Genomic DNA, 27,460 nt, shown 5'->3' on the forward strand with positions numbered 1-27,460 from the left:
AGGATCGTTCACAGTTTTATACAGCATATACATGATAATTAACAAGAGTTGATTTAATAATACATATCATAAAATAATTAGCAAAAACCAATAAAAAAACTGAAGGATCAAAATTGGCAGAGAAACTTCATAAAAAGCTGTAAGAAATGTGACATCCCCTATATGCTGATTAATTCAGCTCCAACTGGCTATGTATATTAAGACGTGGCATGATTGATATCATCGGACAACCCTCTTGAGGATCTCATGTCAACTTCACTTGTGTACGAGGAATAGAAATCATCATCACCTTCCTTCTCCTTAATTTCGTCGATCTTCCGCTCGACTTCTTTAATGTCAGGTCTCTTCTCAACTTCTGCATCACAGCAGTTCAATCCAATTTTCAACAGCTTCATCATCTCTCCTTCATATCGTTTGTTCGTCCCCCCCATTTCCTTGTCGAAAACGTTTACACTGCTGCTGTCATCTCGTAAAACGGATTCGACCCATGTCGCCAAGTCTGTGTCGCTTCCTTTGCCTTGCTGCAAGAAATTGGATGGGAATCTTCCGGTCAAGATTTCCAGGATTAGGATTCCGAGACTCCATATGTCGGTTTTCTTCGTGACACGCCCACTGTGCTTGTACTCGGGTGACTTGTAGGAGATCATGTGTTCTTGAGCATGTTCTTGAGTGATTACTGGGACGAGTCCATAGTCGTTGAGTCTCGGAGTGAAAGACCTGTCGAGGACCACGTTCGAGGACTTTAAGTGACCGTGGGGTGCTGTTAAACTCGGGAGCTGGTCGTAGAGGTATGACAGACCTCTGACTATTCCTTTCACGATGTTCAATCGGGTTGGCCAGTCGAGAGATGGAAGGCCGCGAGATCGGTTGCCTGAAACAAATTAAGTTTAGTAGGTCGTTAATCAAATGGTACAGTGTTACAAGTACTAGGGGAGAAAGGAATTTCAGCTGCAATATATATTTTCTACATGCAACACTAATGTTTTGGTTTAAACAGTTTCTTGATCCTGTTAGTCAGTCAGAAGTCAAAGTTTGGTGGCCAATAAGTTGTTTTTCTCTTGTTCTGCTTCTAGTCCTTTTTAGTTTTTGGAAGAGTGGGGGTTTTTTGTGGAATACCGTGAAGATGAACAGAAAGGCTGACATTGTCCATGAACTCGGAAACTAAGAGCTTCTCCTCTTTCCTGAAGTAGAACGCGACGATCGGAAGTAAGTTTGGATGATTCAATCGACCCAATCTTCTCATGTGCTCATGGAACTCTTCTCTGTTCAAATTATTCATATGCCTGAATCTTTTCACAACCATGACTTTCCCATCATTCAGAGCGGCTTTGTAAGTCGACCCAAATATCCCACTACCTAGGATCTCGGCCGAGGCCTTGAGTAAATCCGTCATGTCGAATCTGTCATTGAATTCTTTCAAGAACGTGAGCTTTACACTCTGATCAGACTTCTTGGATTGATCAGGCGGTGATGATCCTACAACAGCAACAGTGGATTGACCTTCTTCAATTCTGTTTAAATTGGTGATAGAAGGTGTTTGATTGGGTTGCTGTGGCGTTCTGTTGCGACCTAGAATGATGACTACTACTACAAGTGCTGCTAATGCAGCCGCCACAAGTATTGAGACGATGATTATTGTGCCGATGGACAGGTTACCTTTTGCACGGCAGGGTTTCAATGGCTCCCCACATAGATAATCATTACCTGCATTTCGGGAGAGATTAAATATGAAAGGGCAATGCAATTCATGGTGTAATAACTCTTTTATATCTCATAGTGAGAGAAATGTGATTGGAACGTTGAATCTGCTCGACATGTAGCACAAAGTGCTGAAAAAAGGGGGGGAAAAAGCTTACCAGAAAATGCAGAAGCTTTCATGTGACTGAGGGTATGAGGAATCTCCCCAACCAATTGATTGTTTGATACATCGAACACTTTCAACCTGTCAGATTGTGGAAAATGAGGTATTGTTCCCTCAAATTCATTGTTTTCAAGCATCAACTCCATCAACTTCGGCAATGTAGTCAATGATTCAGGAATAGAACCCGAAAACTTATTGTTTGCCAAATGAACTTTCTTCAATGACAGCATCCCATTAAAAGTATTTGTTGGAATCTCCCCATAAAACTTGTTATTGGACAGGAAAATGCTTTTAAGGGAACCAAGTTTAGTAAAATTTGGTAAATTTCCATCAAAGTTATTGTTCATAAAGCTTAAAGTCCTCAAATTTCTCAACTCTACGAGGACGTCCACATCAATGACACCGCTTAATCCCATATTCTCAAGCTGAAGCCCCCAAACAAATCCACTTTCACACAATACTCCCCGCCATTCTTCATGGTAGCCGTTGCAGGGCGGTTTGGAACCGTCCCAGTTGGCTAACGCATCAGCATTTTTAAGGGATTCCTTGAACTTGCGCAAGATTTCAGCATCTGACTCGCCCAAAGACCAGACAAAATGCAACAACATGGCTAGAAAAAGCACCACGCCACCCAAGGGAAAGCGTCCTTTTCGACCCATTGTAATGTCGTGGAACGATGACAAGAGGTGGTGGTGCGCACACTTGTGTGCGCGCCCAAGGCATGGAATCCTACAAATGAGAAATGGCTTGTTTGAGGGCAGAAAATGGAGGAGGATGATATGAAAATCTTGTGGGTGTGGAAGGAGAGAGAAGGGTGGTTGTTGGTTACGGTTGAATCATCGGACAGGTGGTGAAAGTTTTAAGGTAAATCGACTGACAGTGTCCGTTATTTCATTGCATGGGATGTGGAAAGTTTTTTGCATGAGAAGTATGCGATAGGCCTTCCGTGTTTCGGCCGAAATACTTGGAGATTTGGACCTTTTAAAGTATGAATATGAATTTATTCTACGTATAGAGGTACGTGGGAACCACGTCTAATTTTACGGAGATTCTTAGAAAAATAGGATCTTTATCAAGTTCGAAAATATATCGGAACGTTGTTTGACTTTATTTTAAATAGTTTTCGAATTTAAATTTTGACCAGTAATGTAATGTTTAGATCGTGGCTTTGCTTGATGATTATGTGAAAATAATGGGTTAATCTTATGTTTGAACGCCGGTTGCAACCTGTGAACACCGAGAAAAGATGAATAAATGCGTAATATCTTATGTTTGAACGCCGGTTGCAACCTGTGAACACCGAGAAAAGATGAATAAATGCGTAATATTTATGATGGAATAATTAAACAAGAAAATTGTGTAGGTTTTTTAGTTTTCTAAAAAAAGGTCATTTCAATTTGCTTGTGTGATTTGGCATCCTTTTTAACCAATTATACAATTTGTTACCAACTGGCAATTGCAACAATAGTTTGAACTTGCTTGGAAAAAGAAACTTGTCACTAATGTTGGCTTGTCTAACAGTAGATATATCATAAAGAAATAATCATGACTGAAAATTTTATTACAAGATTTCATGCATAAGACAGAATCATACTCTTTGAGAAAACCACAGATTTCATGCATCAGACAGAATCATATTCTTTGAGAAAACCACAGATTTCAAATTTACAGTAAGAAAAAATTGCACAATGATTTAGTCAAGAAACTTTGTATCGACTCAAAATTTTAGATCAAAGGGAATAATTTAAAATTTACAACACAGTCCTCTGAAACCAGAAAGATAGAAACTATCTTATAACATTGCTTGAAGGACATGTCAGAAGCTGTACAAATTTGAGAAACAACAAAAGATAACTGTCCTCAAATGCGTAGCCACAGTTTTTTATTGATCAATAATTTCTAACAGTGATTAAACCCAATTCAGATTCAAAATTGGAACATTAACAAATCAAATAGGGTTATGCATGGCTCAAACCTGGAGATGCGGGCGTCATCATCAGCTTGAAGTAGGAAGGGATTGAACAGCAGCTAGAGGGTTCACCTGGTACGAGAATGCAAGTTGCCACAAGTCCAATAGAGCGTTTTTCATGGACACAGCTTTCTCGGTAAGAACCCTATAAACAGGACAAGAAACAATAGCTACTATACATATATTTCACGCTCATACATTATGCCATAGAACATGAAGAAAATGATAGGTATCAAAACTGAATCCGTGAAGTTTTTTCGCAAATGGGCAGAATAGAAACCAATAAACAAGTGTTGGCCTCTATGCATATGAAGATTGCATATGGTGTGAGGTAGGGGCAGAAGAGACCAAATGGGAACAAAATATTCTGAATTCTATAAGTAGTTTGTCATGAATTACAAGTTTCGCCCTCCCCAAATTTATCAAGAATAACTGACATTTGCCTAGGACGTACAACAGTATCACCAGAAAAATAACCACCAATGCTTGATAAAATGAAAGACTAGTGTGTATTCAGATAGGCTACGGAAATCAAGCTACAATCCCGATATAATTTGGAGCTAAAGGAGCATGCTTGTTTATATTCAATGACTAATTGCTTCAATATGAAACACCAAGAAACTAAATCTTACCTCTTCAAAGCAGTATGTTTTTTCCTTGTGAAATAATACAAAAGCAATAACAGAGAAGCGAGTACAATTTTCCCACTTGGTACAGCTAATTGAGTATTGCAAAACTTTAAATTGATGGTAGGAAACCACCAGATGCACTGAGCTCTTTGTCGAGACAATTTCAGAATTTCTTCTTTTGTTGTACTCCCTCTGTTGGAAAGATTTACGGTTTCAAATCCTTTCGGATGTCCATTATATGGTTGTTGATCTTGTGAAGTATCATATTTGGTATTATATTCATCTGGCAGATGAGGTAACACAGAAGTTTGGGATGGACTCGTGACCATGGAAAAATTCAATGAATTCAATCTTCTCAAAAGTTCCTGAAATATTCATGATTAGAGGTGTAATGCTCTTAGTTGTATCATGTCATATATCATGTAATCAGTTATTTTAATGCCTAAAATAAATTTAAAAAAGATGAATTTCAAATCAAGACAGAAAGCCATGCATGCGCATGAGAAGTTTCTATGAAGCATTCTCTACCCTCGATATACTAGGTGGGTTACAGGAAATTGCATTTTTAGATGTTTACGAAGATTTCATATCATCATAAAACTTGAGACTAATATAAGCAACATTTTTGTTCAATGTCAGCATTCACGGTTTCTCTACTTATATCATATAGTAATAAGCTTATGCATGAAATATTCCTGTCACTAATTTTTCAAAATAATTTAGTTCAAATAGCGATGAATAAAACGCTCTGTTGAAGAAATTTGTGTAAGAATTGGGTAAACATGGTCCCAAAGAATCAACATTTTGTGCATCTCTTGCTATTCATTAAGTACTTCAAAATGGTTCACAAGCACTGAAGGTAGGTAATTAAGAGCCCATACAGTAAGAAGTTCTGGTATCATAAAAAGTTTCATATTTCTCGAAACTATTATCGATTTTGGAAACTTGAAAAGGGGATAAGCAATTTCAGAGTCACAGAAATAGTGGCAGAAGATTCCACCGAAGTTGAAGCGAAAGACAAATGCACTAGACATCATTATCAGAAGGCACAAAATTTTGACTTGAGGGGATGAGTAAGTTGCAGAACCAAAAAGCTGCAGTGCAATACAAACATTCCAATCACTATAATTAAATCACAAAAATGGATTGATAATTGTAATCCCTGACAATTTTAAACAAAACCCATCAAGCCTGAATATCTCAGTGAGTGCTTAATAAATGAACTAAACGCTAAGAACACGTTTTCCCACTTCTCAGGTCTCTCAAAGTGCAATAAAGCATCTAAATTTTACCTGACGCTTCTCCATGGGTAGCATAGCTTTCTCCACCCAAGAGATGGCTAGATCTGTCTCCTTCAAAGTCATGGCAAGAAGTGTTATCACGTAGAGCTCAACAACTTCTAAATATTTGTCAACTCCAACAGAAAACCTAAAACAAGATCCTTCTGTCTCTGAAGCACACGATTCTTCATCCAGGAGGGGATAATATCGATCACCCACATATCTCCAGTTGTCAAGAAATTCCTCAAGAGGGGCTTGAACAGTAGCCGAGGGACTTTCTGACATGTGCAAACACACCCTGAAGGACAGGAAAAGTGCTTAGACCATGAACCATTGCCGCAAACAGAAATATTGGGGAAAGAATGTAAAATAATATGCTAATAGGTTAAAAGTATTTCTTTTATTAGTAATTCTGCAGATACAGGTGAATGATGATGCTTGACACTGCGGTCTAAATCAATACCTAAACCCCCAAACAAAGGAGAAGTGGTTCTACTTATTCAGAGAATACCAACTAGCCATTTTTTTGGAGAAAAAAATGAAGTCATCATTGTAAATCATCAAGATAATTCATTTATCAGAAGTAAATAGGAAGACCACTATGTGCCTCTCAATTACATCATCTCATTCGTATGTTTTTTTTATTTCAAACCAACTATGACTGTGGCACCATATGTAAGAATCAATCATGTTGCAGCCAAAGAGGGGTCATGTAAGCACAGTGTTCTCCAGCTGGAAGGATTATAAACCAGTCAATTTGGTACTTAAGCTTTTAAAGCTGACTGAAATAGCATTTCTTTTGACTCAAATTATTGAACTTGAGTCCAGTTCGAGTAAAATTTCACTGAGCGTGTAGAGCTTTCAATCAAGCTCGAGCTTAAGTGCAAAGTATGTGATTTCTGCTACAATGAATACACCCCCAAAGAAATAATCTACATTAAAACGATACAAAGGTAAAAAAAAATCCAGAACAAAATCGTAGAGACGGAAAAAAAATCACTGGAAACCAAATCATGACTATACAGTGCAAAAACTAGCAGGTACCCGGACAGGAAAACTTGAACAGGAATGGCGGCAAGCGAACCAAATAACAATTTGAGCTCGTTCAGTATTTCAGAAGTCCTGCAAATTACGCAAAAGAAACAACAGGGACTAAATTCAATAAAAATTGCTCATGTAACTAAAATCTTCAAAATTAAAGATGAATTATTTCACAATTCAAACCATTCAAATTACCTCTGCAATTGCTTCAAGGACTGCACAAGAACCATGCCTGCTGATTCCAGCATATCCCCCCACTCATTTTCATCTATCTCCAGAACATCGCAGCCCCTTTTGCCGAGATTATGACTTTCAAGGCATCGCCTCAAAACAGAGGAAGATAACGCCACCGCTTCATCGAACATACAACAAACAAGAAGGCTGCAGCGTACAGATATTAAAATACGTAAGAATTTTCTCACGAGAATAGCCAACTAGCCAAGAATAGAATAAACAGCTTATGGGTACTTCCATGACATAAAAAAGTACGAGCTTTTTTAATCAATAACCTCTCTGCGCGTTCGATCTCCTCCCAGGTTGGCGTCTGTGCGACGGTTTCGGCCATTGTGTGTATGTGCTTGTGCGGTATTAGATTGAATATAATTGATAGATTTTAGCTAGACTAGTTCGACAATTTCCATGCGCCCTGTGCGGGCATCGGGTTAAGTAGAGTCGAGTTCGGGTTCATTCTGTATGTACCAGACCAATTGTGTAATCATCTCGACTTCTCAAACCCGTTGGGTAATTTCTGAACATATCTATTGGGTTATATGGTAGTGACATATACCATATATGACACAATTAACCATCAATTTTTTTTATTCATATATATTGAGATGTTATAGGGTCTCATATATCTTTATTTGTGAGACGTCTTAACCTTGCTCATGTTTACAATAAAAATAATATTTTTCATAGTTAACCTAAATAGAATATTCATCTCATAAATTAACTCATTAGACCGTCTCACGTTAACTTTTATACTTGATAAATCCGAGAACTAGAAGCATTCTTTCAATTTAAATAATTATTTTCATTTTTTTTGGAAAAATAAAAATAAAATATAATAATATTGGTAAAGTAATTGATATACACATATATTGTGTCTAAATCCACGGTGTACAAAATAAAATAACAAATATATTGATTGTTCAACATGTTCACATAATTATACACAAATAATTTTACTAAAAAATACAGAGTTCACGAATCTTTATATGTGAGACGGGTCAACCATACCGATATTCACAATAAAAATAATATTCTTAGCATAAAAAATATTATTTTTTCATGGATGACCCAAATAAGATATCCGTCTCACAAAATATGATATGTGAAACCGTTTCACACAGGTTTTTGCCAAAAATTATTATTTTAAAGAAATTATTAATTTTGTGAGTGTCAATTTAAAAAGTTATTACTATATATGTATTTTTATTTTATTTTCGAAAGACGTGATGATAAAAAATATACAACATATATAAATGATAAAGGGGAAATCCGTATATATACATGACATAATATGTAGTACGAAAAATCAGTCCACGTAAACTGTATACATGCAAAATTATTTTAATTTCTTAATTGTTTTATTTAATTGTTTTTAAATGCTTGCATGATATTTATTATATGATTAAATGTATGATTGCGTGATTAAATAATGATGTGACATGTTTCCATGAAATTAAGGATTTTACTCGAATATTCGATAATAGGCACAGGAAAGGAGACCGGGGACGACCAAGACAATAATATTTATTTTTCGTTAAATAATGGCAAGGGTTCCTAATATGATTAAAAATGATTTAATTTTTTTAAAAATGTTGGAGTTCGAATTATTTTACGAGTCGAGCTCGATTTTTCCCGGGAAGCTTGTTTTGGGCAAACAAGGAGTTTTAAAAGATCAAAAATATTATTTTATGGAAAATAATTTTAAAAACTTTTATGTTTTAATTAATTAAGTGTTATTGGGCCCAATTTAATTAATTTAAGTAGGCCCAATTACCCTTAAGTTGCAAGTCCAAAACCAAAACCCATTTAACTTGCAAATTAAATTATAAATAGGACTTCTAGGCTTTCATAACCTCAAAATTCACTTCAATCAGCTGAAAATTCACTCCCACACACACACAGTTTTTGAAATTAAGGGAAGGAGAAAAGGCTAGGAGTTTTCATCGTCCGGTTATCCAACGTCGCACCCTCGCCGAAGGTCGTATATTCGAGCGTTATAAACGCAAAGACACGTTTTCTAAACTCTTTTAAACATCATACAAATCATAATATGCATGATTTAATTATTTATGCATGAAAAAATAGGTGTCTGAATATTTACGGTGGGACGTTTATTTTCAAAAATACGTAGATTTTATGCTTGTTTTGAAAAACGTTTTGTATCCAATAGACACGCTGTCAATACATGATAAGATATGATTGAAACATGAACAAAACATGATAAATTTAAAGGTAATAAAAGCTGGAAACCGTGGGTTTTATCAAGGTAGGGACCGTGGGGTGTTGTTGGTTTGCACTTGCATCATGGGTTCGGTTTTTATGCATGTGGTCAAGGGGCTCGACCAGGTCTTGAGGAGGGTTCGTTTGGGACGTGGTTAGGTCCTAGGATGGGTCCTAGCAGGGCTGGAGCGGAGTTTTCGGTTGATAGGATACTTCTCGAAGGTAATTTCTGGTGTGGCCAAGAGTTTCAGAGGGTGGCTCGGTTTGGGGCTGAGCTAGATGGTCCATCAGGGTCCTAAGGTGATGGGCAGGGTTCAGTCCAGGGTCTGGAGCGGCTGGGTGCGCTGTGGCTCGAACCAAACGAAAGAAACGCGAGGGAAGCTCCAAGGTGACGCACATGCTGTCTTCTGATCCAGGTGGCTCGCACGTGGGTTCCAGGGTCTGGGCTGGGTCTGGGCGTGGTCCAGGGTTAGTTAGGGTCATGGTGGTTCGGTGGTGGCTTGGGCAAAAGAGTCCCTTGCGAGAGGGAGATTCCTACGTGCAGATGGAGTTACGTGCAGCTTGTTCTGATTCAAGGGGGGGTTCGTTGCTTGGGTTCCAGGGGCTGGGCTGGTCTGGGTTGGGTCTGAGCATGGTCCAGGTATGGTTAGGGTCGTGTGGGCTCGAGGGTGGCTCAGCTGGAGGAGTCATAGGGTCACTAGGAGTTCTTATACGTGAGTTCATCCATGTGCAGATTGTGTAGCTTGGTTCCAGGAGAGTTTGGATGAGCTAGGGGGTGGTTCTTTGGGTTGGACTTGGTCAGTAGGGTGCCTAGGTGGGTTGGCTAGAGTTTGGCTCGAAGTGACTTGAAGTGGCTTGAGTATTTTGGGAGATGGCTCGGTGTGTTCCTATAAGGGTCAATTTCAAAAATAATAGAACAAAAATTGAATTCATGGGTCCACGGGTGTGGCTCATGATTTGGAAGGGTAGAATAAATAATAAAAATGTTATGTGTAAAATTTGGGATCAAAATAATGAGTTTTGGAATTATCCGGAATTTTATCGTCCCACAAAATGTTAATTAAATAATTAATTGAAAAGTCTAGTTTTAGGCTTTATAAAATTATAAAAAATTATATTTAAGTTTAAATAATTATTTAAGGTAATCCCATGTCATTAAAAGTAAGAAAAAGATAAAATCGAGAATTTTTAAGTCCAGGGGCAAAACAGTAATTTTACACTTAGGAAAATACGTAAACGCTTGGCAGCGTCCCGAAGGATCATAACACATGTTAAATGATATTATATGATTTAAAATGATGATTTTGATGATAATATGTATTTTTAAAATTTATGGTAAAGCTGTGCAATTTTTACTATCTAAAATGCTATTTTTGGAAAGTTATGTTATTTTATGACTTTAAAAGAAAATGAAAAATATTTTGAGTGATGTGAATTGACTGTGACAAAAGATATGATTTATGATATATGATTTTATGGGAATGTCGTGAGGGGAAAATGATTCAGAGGGAACCCATTTACGGGAAAATGTCCCAGAGGGAACCCATTTGTGGGAAAAGGCCCCCGAGGGAACCCGTCTATGGGAAAAGACCCCCGAGGGAACCCCGACGATCGTATTTCCACGGTAGAGCCTAGTGTACACCCCTATGGGCCATGTGGAGCTAAGACTGCAGTCGACCAAAGGATAAAAGCTAGTCACTTTCAAGGATCAAACTTCACCCAAAATGATATGTGATTGATTAAAATGATTTTATGACATATGATTTATGATGAGGATTAGAACTATTTTTAAAATAATTTATTTATCCTCAAAGCTTATTTTAAATAATTTTTAAATGATTTATTTATGCTTAAAATTATTTTACAATTTATGATTTAATTATGTTAAAATGGTTTTTAAATGGTTTATTTATATTCAAAAGATATTTTAAATAAAAATATGATTTTAATGCATGTGATTGTATATGTATTATTTGCTATCCATGTTTAAGACGTGCTGAGTCTTTAGACTCACTAGGTTTGTATGATGCAGGATTTGATGATTTATGAGAGGCGGTGACGATTGAGTGGATCGAGTGCAGCAATACACACTCGGGGGCTTTTATGTTTTCGCACTAGCTAGATAGATTAAAGATTTAAAGATTATGTTAATGATTTTTATTAGAGATATTTTATGCTTAATGCTGGAGCTTTTTAAGTTCGTAATCTTGATTTTGATGATAACAAAACTTGTTAATTATGTTACTAATAATCTACCTTAGTGTGCAGCATCTAGGATCACTCATGAGCTGTTTACATCGCAAACTGATGACCCAACTGAATCAGTCTAACTGTTACGTCAATTGAGTAGTCCAGCTGATTGTCCAGTTGATAGGTGGTTCAGCAGGAGAACCTCAGAAGCCTGGTCAGCCGAAGGAGTGTTCAACTGATGAAGAAATCCAGCTGACCAGTTGAACTGAACAATAGTGAAATAAGTTCAACTGACGAGTCAGCTGATTTCACCAGCTCAAATGAAGATCAGTTCAGCTGACCAGTTCGAAGCATCAGTCAGAATCTTTCAGTCATGTATGAAGACAAACTCTTTCGGTGGAGTCCAGCTGCACGTGAATGTACAAAGCCATTGTCCAATCCAAGGACAATAACGGACATAACATCATAGCATTAAAGACAAAACATTTCAGAAGGGCATTCGAAAAGTCGAGACATAAAGTCCAAGAAACAAATTCAAGATGCAACTGATACAATAAATGATTTTCACTGTACGTTCAGTTTTCCCGCCTATATAAAAAGAAGATTAGTGAAGACTCAAATAACAAGAAATATACACGACAAGAAGAAGGTGAAGAAATACAACGAGATTCAATACAAAAAGCTTCTTCAAGAGAGAAAAGAAAGGGCACGCACATTGCAAATCTGCTTTCAGAAGCATTCAGCCCAGAGGGACACTTTAACGTGTTATCTGCTTAGTTTAGAAGTCATTTTATCTCAGTGTGTGAGAACATCCTTATTCAGTTCTTACACACAAATTCTTTCAACCACTAATATACAGTCTTGCACAAAGACGTTAAATTTGTGTACGTAGTCTTTGACATGTAGACGTTAAAGAAGTGTTGGCTGGAAGGTGCTTCCTTCAGTCGTAGCTAGGAGTTCAGTTTAGGCAGTAGTGTAAGTCCTAACCTAGTGTGTTTGTACAAAGAGTTGTATAAATCAAAGTCTTCTAGTGGATCCTACTCGAGGTGGTAGAAGGGGTGACGTAGGAGCAGTCGAAGTTTCCGAACATCCATAAACATATCTTGTGTATTTAACTGATTAACTATTGTTTTCAAACTGTTTGGATCAGTTATAGTATCCGTCAGTTCAGTTGTCACCATAACTGAACTGATGAATGCAGAAACTAATCTACCTTTTTTCGGTTATTCAGTTTACTTAAGTTAAAACGTTTTCTAATATAACAGTTTTCTTCACGAAAGATTACTTCGAGTTTCTTTCGCTTGATTTTTAACCAAACTCGATTTAATTCATCGGTGTTGATATTCTTATAACACAAGCTATTGCATCTCATTGGAGAATATTTTGTTTGAAGCATCCGAAAGATGCTCAGCAAACGATCCTTCATTTAATTTTACTGTTAGCCATCTTCTTAAGGGTCGATTTAGGAGTTTTGGTTAGTCGATGATTTATGATTTTATTTTATGCACTTGAGATTTAAATTGTTAAATTATTATGATTCATGATTATATTAAATTATTTTATTTAGTAATTTAAAATTTATGGTTTAAGATCAGGAAAAAAATAGAGGTTGTTTCATAATAATTCATAATTTTAATATGAAATTTGTAAAACTTAACCAAACATCGAAAGGAGAACGATGTCGAATCAAATAATATCAAACTAGGGATGACAATGGGCCTCAAACTCGTCCTCGAATTCCATCTCTATATTGAGGAGATTAAATCTCAATTTACACCTCATATTCGTTTCAAAAATATTAAAGAGACTAGACAGACGGGTTCGAAGACTTATTATTATCAGTGTTATTATTAATATCATTAATGTAATATTTTTAAAAATAATAAGATTTTTTTTATTAATATTATTTACTGTACATGTTTGGAGATGAGGATAGTATCTCATGATCGTTTCGTATTATTTCGACTAGAAAAAATCGAAAATCTCTATCGTCATTTCGGATTTTACTCGCGGATCTCCAAACCGGGGGAAAATTACCATCCCTGTACCAAACCCAACTTAAAATTGGAGCGACTCCCTTCCTTTAAACATGGTCATATGAAAAGCCATGGGCCTCCTCAAATTTCAAAAACGGATACCCAACCGCCAAAACTCAAGATCCCCAAATTCACGCACACCTCCCACGCCATACTGTCTCTCTCTCTCACACGAAGTGGCTCTATTCTCTGTGCGTACGGACGGGTAAAATATCATTGAACTCTGCTTTTGACTTCTTTTTCTCTGTACTGAGATTCGTTCTTTTGATGTTTCTTTTCATTATTATATTTTCGAATTTGAATTTGAACGAATCGAACAGGACTACAGTAGCATTTTTTTTACTTCTGCTGCTCCATTCTCAAAGCATTGTTCAAGTAGTGCTGTTTTACCTGATGTTATTCCGACGTGAAGCTCAGAATGGCTGGTCTTTCAAGTAAGTTTTCACGCATTCATCTGAGAGGGAGGTGCGTGTTTGTGTTCTTGAAGCTCATAGTCTAGTGCTTATACTAGCTCGATTCTTGGATACATGCAATTTGAAGTCATGTCTTCATGCTGTTATTATCCTAATTAGTCTGATACATATTTTCTATTTTGTCTTAAAAATTACGCAAGAGCAAGAATGTCGATTTTTTGAATTGTGAAATAGGACTCTTCAATCGATAGTTTTAAAAAAAGTTGCGATTCGTGTTGATGGTTTTCTTAATTTGGATACGCGACTTATTATTATTTTCTGTTTGGCATGTTCTATTTGTGCACTGAAGGGCAACAGTTATGAAAGAGGGGAGCTTAAAAGTTCACGTCTGAGTTAAAATCTGAGATGTTATGGCCCCTTAGACGCAATTCAGGTGAATAACGATGAAGTCACATGTAAGTATGGTGAAAGGGAAAGCTGGTTCCAGAATGAACGGTCAGCAAGCAGCTTTTGAGCTGAAACAGAGAGTGGGTCTTGCGCTTAACAAGCTTGGAGATAGGGACACTTGTCAAATTGGGGTCGAGGAGCTCGAGAAAACCATTGAATGCTTGCCTCATGATGGAATTGCTCCATTCCTGTCCTGCATAATGGACACAGATTCCGAACAGAAATGTGCTGTTCGCAAGGAATGCATTCGCCTGATGGGAAAACTGGCATCTTTTCACGAGATTCTGGTGGCACCTCATCTGGGCAGGATGGTAGCTAGCATTGTTAAAAGGTTAAAGGACACTGATTCTGCTGTGAGAGATGTGTGTGTAGAAACAGTGGGTATCTTGGCTTCCAAATTGAGTGGCAATAGAGTTGAAACAGATAGCACTTTTGTCGTGCTAGTGAGGCCACTTTTTGAAGCCTTGGGCGAGCAGAACAAGCAAGTGCAATCTGGTTCAGCGTTGTGTTTGTCAAGTGTCATTGACAATATTCATGATCCTCCACCCTTGGTTTTGCAGAAGATGTTGGCAAGAACTGTCAAGTTGCTGAAGAATCAGCATTTCATGGCAAAACCAGCTGTCATAGAGTTGAATAGGAGTATCATTCTGGTTTGTCTAGACCCACGACACCTATATTTGCCCTATACTTTTGCTCCTGCGTTCACGTCTGGTTATATTTAATTCTTCTGGTTGTGTGATGTAGTGTTCAAGAGCTACGTTATCATTTTAAAGAAGATCTCATTCACTCATCTGTTGCCAAATCTATTCCTGGAACTATAGTCATCATGTTCTACATTGTTTGTGGGATTTTAGTTGATCCAATCCCGTATTTCTCATATGATTGGGTTGTTGGGGTTTCCCAAATTAGAATAAAAGGTGGCATTTTAATAATTGCTATTTGGTTAATACTTGAGCTCAGTTAGTTCAGGTGTTTCTAGTATCGGTATGGAAAAAACTCGTGAAACCTCATAAATGATTTCGATATTGAACCTTGGGCATCACTTACATAACTCTTGTAATTGGATCTTGTCCACATCACATGTTTAGAATGATTCACATAGCTTCATTAGATGATACAAGTCTTGGTTGAGAATATACAGTGCACATATACTGTATTGGTCAATTAAGAGATCACTGTGGAAAATTTAAGGAAATTTTAAGAAAGCTTTGATAGTTTAACTCTCTTAGAAGGTGCTTTGGTCTCACAATTATCACAACGCATTCCAAAAATCAACATCGACTTGTACTTTTGTCTGTTAGCGATGCATATGTACTTAAGTCAAAATTTTATTTTCTTGTTGAATGTTCTAGGCTGGTGGTGCTCCTACGCCTAATTCACTGAGTGCTGCTCTGACAAGCATCCAAGAAGCCACGAAGAACAGCGAATGGGCAACTCGTAAAGCGGCCTGCAATGCATTAGGCGACATAGCTTCTTGTTTAGTATCTTCCTTGGGCACATTTCGTAAAACTGTCATCTGTTGTCTTGAATCATGTCGTTTTGACAAGGTTGGCTGTATTATTTAACATGTCATAACTCATATGCTTCGTTTCATAAAATACTTAATCTGTAATTTTAGACATCTTTCCTTCTGAATAGGTGAAACCAGTTAGGGACGCAGCTTTGCTGGCCTTGCAACTCTGGAAAAAGCTTCCTGGTTCGGTTACACCTGAACCTTCCGAAGCTGGATCTTCTGTCAAAGGTTATTGTGATCAATGCCATGTTATTTGTTTCATTACAGATTACCAGCCGCAAAGATTGTAGCCCAATCTCTAAAGATTGTTGATTGTCTTGGTGTCTTGACATTTTTATTGGGATATTTTCTTTAAAATTACAATTGTACCACATATAAGTTGAAGCCAAATATTCATGTATGGCGTTCTTTATGCGGATTTAAAACAAAATTTGTACACTTTCACAGTTATTAAGCTTCTTTTTTGATGAATTAACCATAACTAATTTATGAGTGCATTATATTTGCGGAGTTACAGTAGAATGAATTTTGTGAATTATAGTATTATGCTGTGAGAAGAGATTATGCAGGTTTTGATACCCTATTGTCTTAGTCTAGATTAGACAAGGATGATCTACTTGCTAAAATATGCTAGAATTATGTTTCTTTTTTGGGTGAGAGCATACTCTCATAGGGAAGTTGAATTAGGGGCAATTTTATATTATCTTCCATATACTTTGTTTATTCACTTTATGATCCATATTTTTTTATGGAATGAATGTGAGTCTGCTACAAGTCCATGACTCCACGCACACCACCAACTAGAAGCATGGGAAGTAATACACAAAAAGGGACTAGTTAATTTTCTATGTGCAGTTTTTACTGAAGCTGATCCATACAGGTCCACTTTATTTTGTGGATTTTGAATTCTGATTGACACATATGAACTTGTTTTTCCATGTATTTCACCCCGCCTGGTAAATTCTGTTATTTGAAGTGAATGTCTCCTTGCTGTTACGTGCATCTCTCACCTTGTCGTGCTAGTATGTTTGTAGCTCCTCGTGTAAAACATTTTTGATCTCCTATAGGTATTTCCTACACATCTGACTATGGTGATGTTACCAGCTCCAGTGGCTCAAAGCTAAACGATATTAAACAAATGAGATCTGCTTGTGAATTGGCAAAGAAAAGAGTTCCTCTGTCATCCAGAACGGCTGGCGGAACCAACATTGAGAAATCTCAGCAATCTGGAACAAATGACTGGCAAATAGATACTACAATACCAAAGAATCATCATTTTTCAGTATCAGAGAACCAGAACGATGACTCCGAGTGTAGCTCTGTTACAAAGAGATGTGAAAAGATTTATACTAATGTTAGGAGTACAAAAAATATTGGATATAATTATGTAGAACTCGATGATAAACAGGAATTCTCTTCTGCGTCCACTCTTTTCACGGAAAGCATCAAATCAAAGGTTGTTCCTATACATTGTGATGTTTTTGATGATGCCAGTTTGGTAAAGTCAACTGGAACTAGTCGAAGGTTTGCTAATGATGAAGCTAATATCGAAGAGCAAAGATACTTGGCTAAAATGCATGATCATAGGAGCTTAAATTCCACGGTTAGAGAATCCACTTCGCAAATTATGCGTGGTTGTTGCTTAAAAACTGAAAAAGACTTGATTCTCATCAGAAAGCAGCTTTTCGAGATTGAAGACAAGCAAACAAATTTGATGGATATGCTAAAGGTAGTTACTAAAAGGTTTCTCTCTCTGTTTCTTTTGCTTTTTCATTGGAGTAGATGCCCAGCTACCATTAAGGAAAATGATCTAATATTTTGTAAACACGCAATTGCTTTGTCCATGATAGTGTTGATACAGGAAGCCCCGAAATGTTAAGCATCAAACTTTAAACGCCATAAAATAATCTCACTATGCTTTATGAGGTATGTTTTTCTCTGGAATTGACACATGGCATATGCAAATATAATACAGAGCTAATATTCCTATTCTTTGGGAAATAAATGGAACCTGAATCAAGTCATACGCTTTTGGCATGCCCTAAATTTAGAACAAAGAATTTTATAGATAGTTTGTGCTGCCATGAATGTAAGTAAGTGTGAGTATTGAAATGCAGAAGTTAGGGCAAAAGGCTTTTTTCCATGTTTTATATTGTTCCTACATCAACCCACCTGTCCCCACGGAAAAACTTGCACCGTTTTCTTTTACTTCAGAATGAACTTCGTGGGGAAACAAAAAAAATATTTTTTTTCAAAACTTTAAAAATCTTTGATCATCTAAATCCTCTGCTCTTTATTCAGGCATTTACAACCACCATAGCAGATAGCATGTCCGTGGTACAGTTGAAAGTGTCAAATCTTGAATTAGTGGTGGACAAAATAGCACAAGAACTTGTTCATGGAGGAAGATATCCAGATATGCTGGCAAACAAAGTTCTGAAAAGTAGTCCTAGCATTGTTTCCCCCAGACTTTCTGGGAGTACACCCAGGGCCTCTGTTGAGAGTAATGGGCATCCTCCATTTAAACATGCAGGAAAATGGGAGAACACATTTATCAGGGGCAGATCAAATGGTTATGGGAAACAAAACTCAGACACGTGGTCTGATGCTACTCCTAAGCTAATAGACAATTCTTTGGGGAAAAGCAACAATTCTCCGAGCTTTTGTTCAGAAATATATGAAGGCCAAATGCGAATAAATGGCAATCTCTTCAATCCAAATCCCTGCATCGAGTCAAGACTAAATAAACTGGAAGCTAAGAAGAACCCGCGGAAAGTAATAAATGATTACATCTTGGATGGGGACTTTGACTTTGCATATGAAGAAGCTCTTTGTTCAAGGAACGAATTCCTTTTGTTTGAGCTCCTAGATAAAACAGGTCCAATTCTGGAAAATTTATCTCAAAAAACTGCAAATGAGTTACTAAGCACATTGGCAAAGTTCTTATTGGAGCAGAGATTTGTGAATTCTATTATTCCATGGTTTCAGCAGGCAAGTCATCCTATTTGCAAAATATTTTATCATCAGGAGATATCCATTGCATCTTACAGTTTCATCACATAGCCATTGCTATTAGAGGCACGAAAGGCTAGGTAAGGTGTGCCTCTAATTGAATTGAGGTGCACTGAGGGGAAATATACAGTATAATTTCTAAAGAAAACTTCATTACTTATCATCTTTACAAGTTATTGCACAACAATAAAGTATACATTCATTAGTTTATAGATGAAAATGATTGATTTTCACCTTGCATTTCATTTAAAGTTCACTATCCTTACATTTACGATGCACTTTAAAGGTATGATGCACCAAAGCTCGAAACCAAGGCGCTCTTTGTTGAACTGTTGTGCCTTGGCTGAGTCTTGCTGCATGTTAGTTTAGACGCATGCCTTGAGGGATAACTATGATCACAGCTATTCTACACTAGCCGAACAAGCTTTCATTAAGATATGAAATCATCATATAGGTGGCATGGATATTCTTAAACCATCCCATTGTGCATCTTGCGTTGTCAATACACAATAGTTGTGAATAAGTTAGGGATTTGTTGACTACATGGCAAAATTTGTTTCTATTATATTTCAACTTATTCTTGACATCTATCGGTCATTTTTGTTCTTTTGGTCACAAACTGACAAATGTGAAAGTATTCTAGATGCATCATTCACACTTTTGTACTGCTAGTTAATGGAAGTGAAGAAAATCTATATTATGCTTTCTAAACACTGACAGGTTACAATGTACTGAAAAGCTGGTTTTGTTATTAGTCTTGATAGCATGTACAAAAAAATATATTTAAATGTCACTTTGTTCATTCAGACTATTATTTTGATACATTTCAATTTTTTACTTCGTATTTATCGTATACTTGTAGAGTCACAGTACTTATATTTCCTCAGTTAGCGCAAGATGATTTTTAGTTCAATAATACGAGTTCAAAGCTTCATTTCTTGTAGTGTTCCACTTGTAATGGAACTGTCTCAAATCATTGTGGATTTAAGGGTTAGGACATTATGAGCCAGATTTTTAAAATATTTGTTAGCATTACCAATTCTCAAATCATCAGTCATATAATGTTCTTTTTTAGCTTGCGGACCTCAGTAACATCCATGGACCAACTTACCTGGCGCTCTCTCCAAAATTAAAGCGAGACCTTATAGCTTCAATCCAGGAATCTGCGAATGTGGATGGTTTCAAGCCTGCTGAAAGGAAATTTTTTATTGAGCTTGCAAAAATGATGCGCCACGTTTGGGGTTAGAATATGCATCATCTATGATTCTTAATGGTCCTCCATTAGCTCATTTGCATATTTTATTTCAAAATATAAAGTTTGTTCTATAAATATCTAAATCTGATTCCGAAATATTGTGAATAAGATTATGTTTCTGGATCTTTTTTCAAATTCTTAAAACGATTCTCCTGTTCAATTTTTAAGGAAAAGATGCATTGTATAAATGTAAGTGTCACAAATGCGATAATCTGATATTAACTTGAGAACAACAGCAACTCCAAACTTATCTAGTTTAAAGTTTATGCGACATAAATTTGTGTAGGAGATATAGATGAAGAGTTATGGAAGTCCATGAGATAAAAGCAATGCCTTTGCTTTGTTACCTGTATTTTCTGATGCTTGTGTTTTGAAGAAAATGTTGTCTAGAATATTCATATCTGTGTAACTGAGTCTTTTAATCTACATTCAACGTACAATCCTGGGAAGTTCTTGTGTGTTGGTTAGGATCAGAAACCTGCGATTTCCTGATTCATGTGAGAGACGAAAATGCCATACATTTTATTCATATGTGTACCAGTAAGAAAAGGATTATATTTCAACCCTTCAAAAGGAAAATTTGCTTATATTTTAATGTTCTAAAGTTCTCATTTGTCATGTTTCTTCAGGAAATAGACCTTGCCAACAAATTCACTCCAACATGCTGTAAGTGCGATGTTGTGGATTGAGCGACATCGGAGCTGCTGAGGACGCACAGTAAGAAAATGATATAAAAATCAATGTCTGTTGAATGTTTTATTTGAAAAATTAACTAATATGCTTGAATATTTCCCCACGTAATGCCTGTTGGCTTGTTATATGAAGTGGAATATTTTTCTGCCCAAATTGTTATGAAGCTTGTAGTTTTGTGTCTTATTTCAGATGTTTTCAAAAATTCCTTGTCTCACTTGTTCTTTTAAAACTGCAGCAAATAAATACAACTAATAATATCACACTCGTGTTGCATGTGTATAATACATTACAATTCATATTATACATTATATATGAATAATATAATCTGATATTTCAAATAGTATAGTTTTTTTTAATGAAAGTAGGTTTTTTTTAATTATTTTTTGAAAAGTTATTTTAATCTTATTTATAAATAGTCTGACTTAGAGCCCATTTATCCAGTCAGGATGCGGTTGGATTGAAAGTGATATCAACTTTTTTATTTGAGTAAGTTTTTTATATTCACAATAAAAAGTAATATTCTTAGCATAAAAAGATATTTTTTTATTAATGATCTAAATAAGAGATCTGTCTCACAAAATACGACCTGTGAGATCGTCTTACACAAGTTTTTGTCTTTTTATTTTGAAAACATTTAAATTCTTCCTTGGTCATTTCAAGTTAAATAGATATCGGATTCTATTGAAATGTTTAAATTTTATAAACAATCTGTGTATTGAATACTTTTTATGGCCACTTCCCACCAGACATACCTAATAGTTCCGGGGTTCCTGCTCCGGATCCATCTGTGCAGGAATCGATTCCGTGGTATGTACATTGGAAACAATTCGATCCATCACCAAGGTGGTGGATGGACCGGATCCGAATCATTTTTGTTCAAATCCCAAGGATTGTTTTCCTTGATTTTTAAAATTCTAACTGGTTCTGATCCACTCACTAACAGATTCGAAGTGATTTTGGAACCTGTTAAACATATCTACTTTCCAAACAATCAGAGTCAAAATTAATCTATCAATTTGACAGAATGCATCTATTCTTTGATGCAACTACTTCATCAATGGAGCGTCTAACTACTTTCCACATGGAAAGCAAAATGAGGGGATAAGGAGTCTATGGTGGAACGACTCGTGATGATTACTTTCTAGTTCCAATGTCATTTCACTCTAAGGTTGTGGCTCATATTTGAAAAAAATTAAATTATTAGAAAATTAGTAAAAACTTTGAAAATTATATAGATTACATGTATCACTAAAATTATTAATAATAAATCAATATGTAATGTTTTCTAAAACAAATAATATATACAACTCTATCATATCTCATTTCAAATTATTAAAATTATATTCTTTAATTTTACCCACGTTAATGAAAACATTCGTTATTCATTTTAAATAAACTCACATAGACAATTAAATCATTGTTTCTTTCAAAAAAAAAAAATTAAGTAAAGGTTTTGGAGGTAAAATTTCCCGAAAATTATAATTGTGAATTAAAAATTTGAAATAAAATAGAATTAAATAAATTATTTATTAAAAATATAATGATTGTAAAATTTATTATTAAATAAAATGATTTCAATCTTTATATCTATGAAGTCATCAAATCAAGCACTAATTATTTTCTAAATCCCATATTTCAAAATGATTAACATTATGTTTAAATTAAATAAATTGTAATATAAATCCTAAACAAAAAATAAATTTAAAACAAAAAACAAAAATGACATTCTTCAACAAAATCTTGTTTTTCTCCATGGAAACAACCAAATAATAATATGACCCATGACCAATAAAACTAAATACTCACCATCAATACAAGAATGCATTCATCCATATAAGTTTTACTTTCAAGGTTTTGTTATTATCGGTAAAAAAAAATTGGAAAGCAAAATCTAGCCAAGCTAACTTAAAAATTGTGGTAAGATCATCAAAATACAGAAAAACAACACTTGGGATACTGAAAACTTACACTCGATGAGATGGAAATAGACATGGATGTGAGGATCAAAGAATTCATCGGGTTTTTTGGATCTTACGATGTTTGGTGGATTCTTAGTTATTCGATCGATAAAGAACAAAACCCTGAAATCATGAAACTTGTTAATACCTTTGTAGCAACCTACTCTATAATTGTCTTGAAGAATTCCATCGATTTTCTCAAGATTTTAATCTAATATGACTGCCAAGAATTGTTGTTACTTGTTGAACAGTTAACGCATATGATGATTATTATTCAAAGGAACGGCTCTTTTTTTGACACTTTGGGAAAGAACTAAACACTTCTTCGTTCTTGAAAAGAACTACAAAGAAAGTTCTCCTTTGGAGGCTCACTTTTGCTCCTTCCGTTGACATGTTTACCCTTTGCATGCTCGGTTTCTCGATGACTCTCGCTCTTTATTATATCCGCCTTCTTCCCCATTGGAGTGTCTGGCAACCTTTTCGGAACCTCATAAAGCGTTACACTGGCACCTCCATTCAGTTGAATCGTTTCTTCTTCATAAGCTTCTTGTGTTGCAAGGGGCTCAAGAATTTCGATTACTTGGCTCATTACAGGCCTTCCTTTTGGGTTTTGACTGAGGCATTGATATGCTAGATGGGCCACTTTCATGAGAATTTTAGTGGAGTATTGCCCTTCAATTCTAGGATCAAGTATTCTCAAAAGCTTCTTGTTGTGGTTGAGGATTGGACGAGCCCACTCGACAAGATTATGCTCTCGACTAGGCCTGCTTTTATCCATTGCACGCCTTCCGATTAGCATTTCAAGTAAAACGACCCCAAAACCATATACATCGCTTCGTGCAGTTAAATGTCCTGAAAGATGGAGTAAAAATGATTATAGGATCAGTCTTGATAATGACTGTCTTTTGAAATTCACTCACGCACAAACTTAAGGCCTATTTTTTAAAAAGTCAACAATATACCACTGGTTTGTTTGATTGGTAACAAGAGATCTTGCTATCTTCAAATTGGTATCGAAAAAGGTACTTCATAAACATAAAGCTAGATACCAGTATGCCAACATAAGACTCACCGGTCATCACATACTCTGGGGCAGCATAACCATAAGTACCCATCACTCGGGTTGAAACATGAGTTTGATCTCCAGTTGGACCGACCCTAGCCAGTCCAAAGTCGGAGAGCTTTGCGTTAAAATCCTGCAAGTTTTCTGCACACTTTAGCCTTTGTCTAAGTTCTAACTAATGGAGATTTTAAAAAATAAACTTTCCATAACAAAGGAACCACATGATACCAGGATCCTTGCAAATTTTGCAACTCGTGGTATACTTGTACCCTCCTTTTGTTGAATGGAACATCTACTTTCTCAGATTTAATTTCCACGTCCTGAATATACTAGTTAGATCTGTAAACAGGACAATGCTCAACTTACCACGTCTAGCAAAATGTTCGACGTCTTAAAATCTCTGTATATTATAGGATTATCCACACCATGAAGAAAAGCAAGCCCTTTTGCAGTGTCCAAAGCAATCTTCAATCTCTTGTGCCATGATAAGGTGGCACGTACTCCTACAAGGGAAAAAATAGATTGAATTTGTACAAAAATACATGCAAAATATTTATATTTATTTTAAATGATTGTGCAAACACAAGTTCTCGTTGGCATCATATCAAACTAATACAAACTCAACACGTTCAATATGTATATATAAAAGATTCTCAGATGGCTATTTATTGGTGTTCTTAGGCCGAATAATTAGCAAACAGCAGTTATTGTAAGAAAATCAGAAATAAACATTAACCAACACTGACTGATAGATATGTGGTTTTAGACTCACGGTGAAAAAGGTGTTTCTCCAAGCTTCCAGATGCCATATATTCATAAACCAAAAGTCTGTGATCACCCTCGCAGCAATGGCCGACCAGTTTCACCAGATTTGGGTGCCGAAGTTGTCCTAAATAATTGACTTCTGCCTGCAAGTGCAAAAACTTAACGATGAGTCAACTTACAACCTTTTTCAGTGTAAATTTTCAATATATAGCAAATAAAACGAGAAACTTCAACAAAGTTTTCATTTGGAGAAGGAAAAAAGTCTATCCTGAGCGGTAAACCATATGGTGCAGGCATTCTTTCGTTTTTTGTTCTGCTATAAAACATATCTATATCGTGTTTATAATTCTTGCTGCTTAAACCAGCTTACAAAATGGCGCATAATTCATTTTGCTATATAATGTATCTCAATCTTAATCAGAAAAACTAAAAGGCATTGATTTCAACGGGGCATGAGAATCTGCAAAGACATTTTGCAAGGCGACCGTCCACAAGACACGAAAGGTCCCTAATCTTTCTGGTAACATGATATGATCAGTAAATTATAAATTATTTTCATTCTTCGGACCTTAAAGATGACACAACTTTGACCAGTTTTTTGGCATATTTATGCAGCATCCGTATACTCTCTCGAATTGAGGCCATTAACTCAGAAGATTTAGGAATGCAAAACAGAGAGATTACACAGTCGGTTTTTAATTCTATAAAGAGGAAAAGTATGCCATTTAGCTAATGTCTTCCTCTATACGAGTAAATCAATTCTTGTCAGCATGCCAGCGCTTGCACCCATTAGTCAGTAGTCCTAAGTGACTCTCTGCCTGATGCAACGAACATCCTTCAACAACTGAGCTAATTTTTAAGAGCCAAAAGATCAGAAAATCTCGATGAATATAATATGTGGTTAGAAAAGGATATACCAGCCATTCTCGGTCTCCTTGTAGGCCTTCGGGATCAAGCTCTTTAATGGCAACTCGAGTTGTCTTGTAACCAGGCCGAACATTTTCATCTATCACTCCTTTATAGACGATACCAAACCCACCATCACCGAGAACCTGATCTGGTCGGAAGTGCTTGGTAGCCAGCTTCATCTCCTCGTAAGTGAAAATATCAAGATCACCATTCCCAGGACTTTGAAGTAGATCCTTTATGTTTTTCGAAATTACCACGATGGTGTTTAAATTCACAGAGTCCACTTTTTTCGGTGACACCAACTCTTCGCAAACACCTAACAAAAGTAGTCAGTATCAGCATTGTTCAGGGAATAGCAACAGAAACACGCATTGTAGTTGAGCCACAGCTATAAATTCAAAGCCGGTAATAAGGAAAGATGGAATTATTCGTCTTTCAGAAATAAGTGAGGATCTATATATACTTTCGAATATTAACCCTTTGAAAATTCTAGACCTGAAACTAGTCATATAAACACCAAGAATTTCAGACAAGGATGAACCATTATTTCCATTTACGGAGGCAAAAGACTTTTCTTTTTCTTTTTCTTTTTTTTCGAAGATAGGAAATAGACTTTCCAGCTGATAACAAGCAAATTTTTCTTTAAAAGGAGCGGGCAGGGTGTTATGCTCTGTTACAACACATGAAAATTGCTGCAGTTTTCACTTAAGCAACTCCTCTGGCCTGCATGATCAGCAGCTAAACATATTTGGATGGCAGATCGTGAGCAAGTAAGCGACATCGATGGTTAAAAATAAGACCTGTTTGATGACTGGAATATCTGTTATCGGTGCAGTGATTGTTAATTCTTATGATCAAATTTTCTTAAAATGCAAGTTCCCAGTTCAGAATCAGGCAGATACTCATTTCCCAGTTCAAACAAAACCCAAAAAATGGAAAAAAGTAATCAGTTCTTTCTAAATGAAGAGACATACATTGAATCACAAAGATCATAAGCAATATCAGTTGTTGAAAATGAAACCTGGTTTGTGGGTGGAAGATTTGCTATCAGTGTACTGTTGTTCATCTTCTACAACACTGAAACAAGAACCCATTTGTAAACAAAACTGCACCAGGTTCACATCTCCAGCTCCATGATTCGAACCGATATCTCTTCAAAATCGGATTTTTATGCACTGGTTTTACTCCATTTCATTCACAAAACGAAACAACGAACCACGAAGAAACCCAAACGATTGCGCGACCAAATCGAAAAGAAATCCACCGGAAATTGATACGGGTCTCCTGAATATTCCCCAGATATGAAATCAATGATATAGATTATGTATTATATACACATAAACATTCAAGAAACAGAGATGATTGAGTGAGACTCTGAGACTGACGCGAGGCTATTTGAGGAAGGAAGGATGCTCATTGATTGCAACGTTTATATACTCATAAAAAAAGAAAATTTATGTACGTACGTAACTATTACAAAAAGGAAAATTATTCTCTTCCAGAAAAAAAACAAAACAAAACAAAAAGAAGAAAATTTCTATGCCAAGGAAAATGATTTGCATCATTCAACCCGAAGATTTTTTTTTTTTTTTTTGGTGATACCAAGCCGCAATTAGCACTTTACGTGTTTTTTTTTTGTTGAGAAAATCATATTATATGTAACTAATATAGAATATAAATACGTGAATATGTTTTTTTAAACACAAAACTTTTATGAGACAGTTTCACGGATCTTTTTGTGAGACAGATCATCTATTTTTATCACTGATCATAATAAATATGAAAATAAATGACTCATCTCATAACTAAAAAATCCGTGCAACCTTCTAAAAAAACTATCAATGTCCAAATTATCATTTATCAAAGCAAAAACTTCAGATTATTAGGTACTTTATGAGAAGTGACGATAGGTGCGCATTATTGGTTTTGTCTCATTCAATTATATAACATGCAATCTTGTAGTATCTCTTTGTTA

At 36.0% G+C, this 27,460-nt stretch overlaps 4 protein-coding genes across 7 annotated transcripts; 1 reads left to right on the forward strand and 3 right to left on the reverse strand.

The window, feature by feature from the left end:
- Positions 1-2,811, reverse strand: LOC142528047 (pollen receptor-like kinase 4). The gene is made up of 3 exons (XM_075633094.1): positions 1,857-2,811; positions 1,117-1,704; positions 1-871 (listed from the first exon to the last, which is right to left on the reverse strand). The coding sequence occupies exons 1-3, from the start codon at positions 2,518-2,520 to the stop codon at positions 198-200; spliced, it is 1,926 nt and encodes a 641-aa protein (XP_075489209.1). The 5' UTR covers positions 2,521-2,811; the 3' UTR covers positions 1-197.
- Positions 2,812-3,553: 742 nt separating this feature from the next.
- On the reverse strand, positions 3,554-7,431 carry LOC142528056 (protein APEM9). The gene is made up of 6 exons (XM_075633106.1): positions 7,290-7,431; positions 6,976-7,161; positions 6,784-6,861; positions 5,752-6,037; positions 4,463-4,824; positions 3,554-3,975 (listed from the first exon to the last, which is right to left on the reverse strand). The coding sequence occupies exons 1-6, from the start codon at positions 7,343-7,345 to the stop codon at positions 3,858-3,860; spliced, it is 1,086 nt and encodes a 361-aa protein (XP_075489221.1). The 5' UTR covers positions 7,346-7,431; the 3' UTR covers positions 3,554-3,857.
- Positions 7,432-13,512: 6,081 nt separating this feature from the next.
- Positions 13,513-20,973, forward strand: LOC142528065 (TORTIFOLIA1-like protein 2). Of its 3 annotated transcripts, none has more exons than XM_075633132.1 (9): positions 13,513-13,662; positions 13,778-13,922; positions 14,228-14,967; positions 15,670-15,864; positions 15,956-16,058; positions 16,898-17,559; positions 18,132-18,821; positions 19,918-20,115; positions 20,727-20,973. In XM_075633132.1, exons 3-8 carry the CDS (start codon positions 14,314-14,316, stop codon positions 20,086-20,088), a joined length of 2,475 nt encoding a protein of 824 aa, XP_075489247.1. In that variant the 5' UTR covers positions 13,513-13,662; positions 13,778-13,922; positions 14,228-14,313; the 3' UTR covers positions 20,089-20,115; positions 20,727-20,973. The 3 variants fall into 3 exon arrangements, with proteins under 3 accessions (XP_075489247.1, XP_075489231.1, XP_075489239.1); XM_075633116.1 differs by having other exon boundaries at positions 19,918-20,083; XM_075633124.1 differs by lacking the exons at positions 13,513-13,662; positions 13,778-13,922 and having other exon boundaries at positions 13,952-14,967; positions 19,918-20,083.
- A 2,005-nt stretch (positions 20,974-22,978) lies between these two features.
- Positions 22,979-26,893, reverse strand: LOC142528182 (putative serine/threonine-protein kinase PBL17). 2 transcript variants are annotated; one of them, XM_075633224.1, is made up of 6 exons: positions 26,507-26,893; positions 25,494-25,789; positions 24,584-24,719; positions 24,178-24,314; positions 23,821-23,944; positions 22,979-23,600 (listed from the first exon to the last, which is right to left on the reverse strand). In XM_075633224.1, the coding sequence occupies exons 1-6, from the start codon at positions 26,577-26,579 to the stop codon at positions 23,062-23,064; spliced, it is 1,305 nt and encodes a 434-aa protein (XP_075489339.1). In that variant the 5' UTR covers positions 26,580-26,893; the 3' UTR covers positions 22,979-23,061. The 2 variants fall into 2 exon arrangements, with proteins under 2 accessions (XP_075489339.1, XP_075489337.1); XM_075633222.1 differs by having other exon boundaries at positions 25,494-25,801; positions 26,507-26,892.
- Positions 26,894-27,460: the final 567 nt, after the last annotated feature.

This window comes from Primulina tabacum, chromosome 2 (genome assembly GCF_025594145.1).
Source record: "Primulina tabacum isolate GXHZ01 chromosome 2, ASM2559414v2, whole genome shotgun sequence".
Classification (NCBI taxonomy): domain Eukaryota; kingdom Viridiplantae; phylum Streptophyta; class Magnoliopsida; order Lamiales; family Gesneriaceae; genus Primulina; species Primulina tabacum.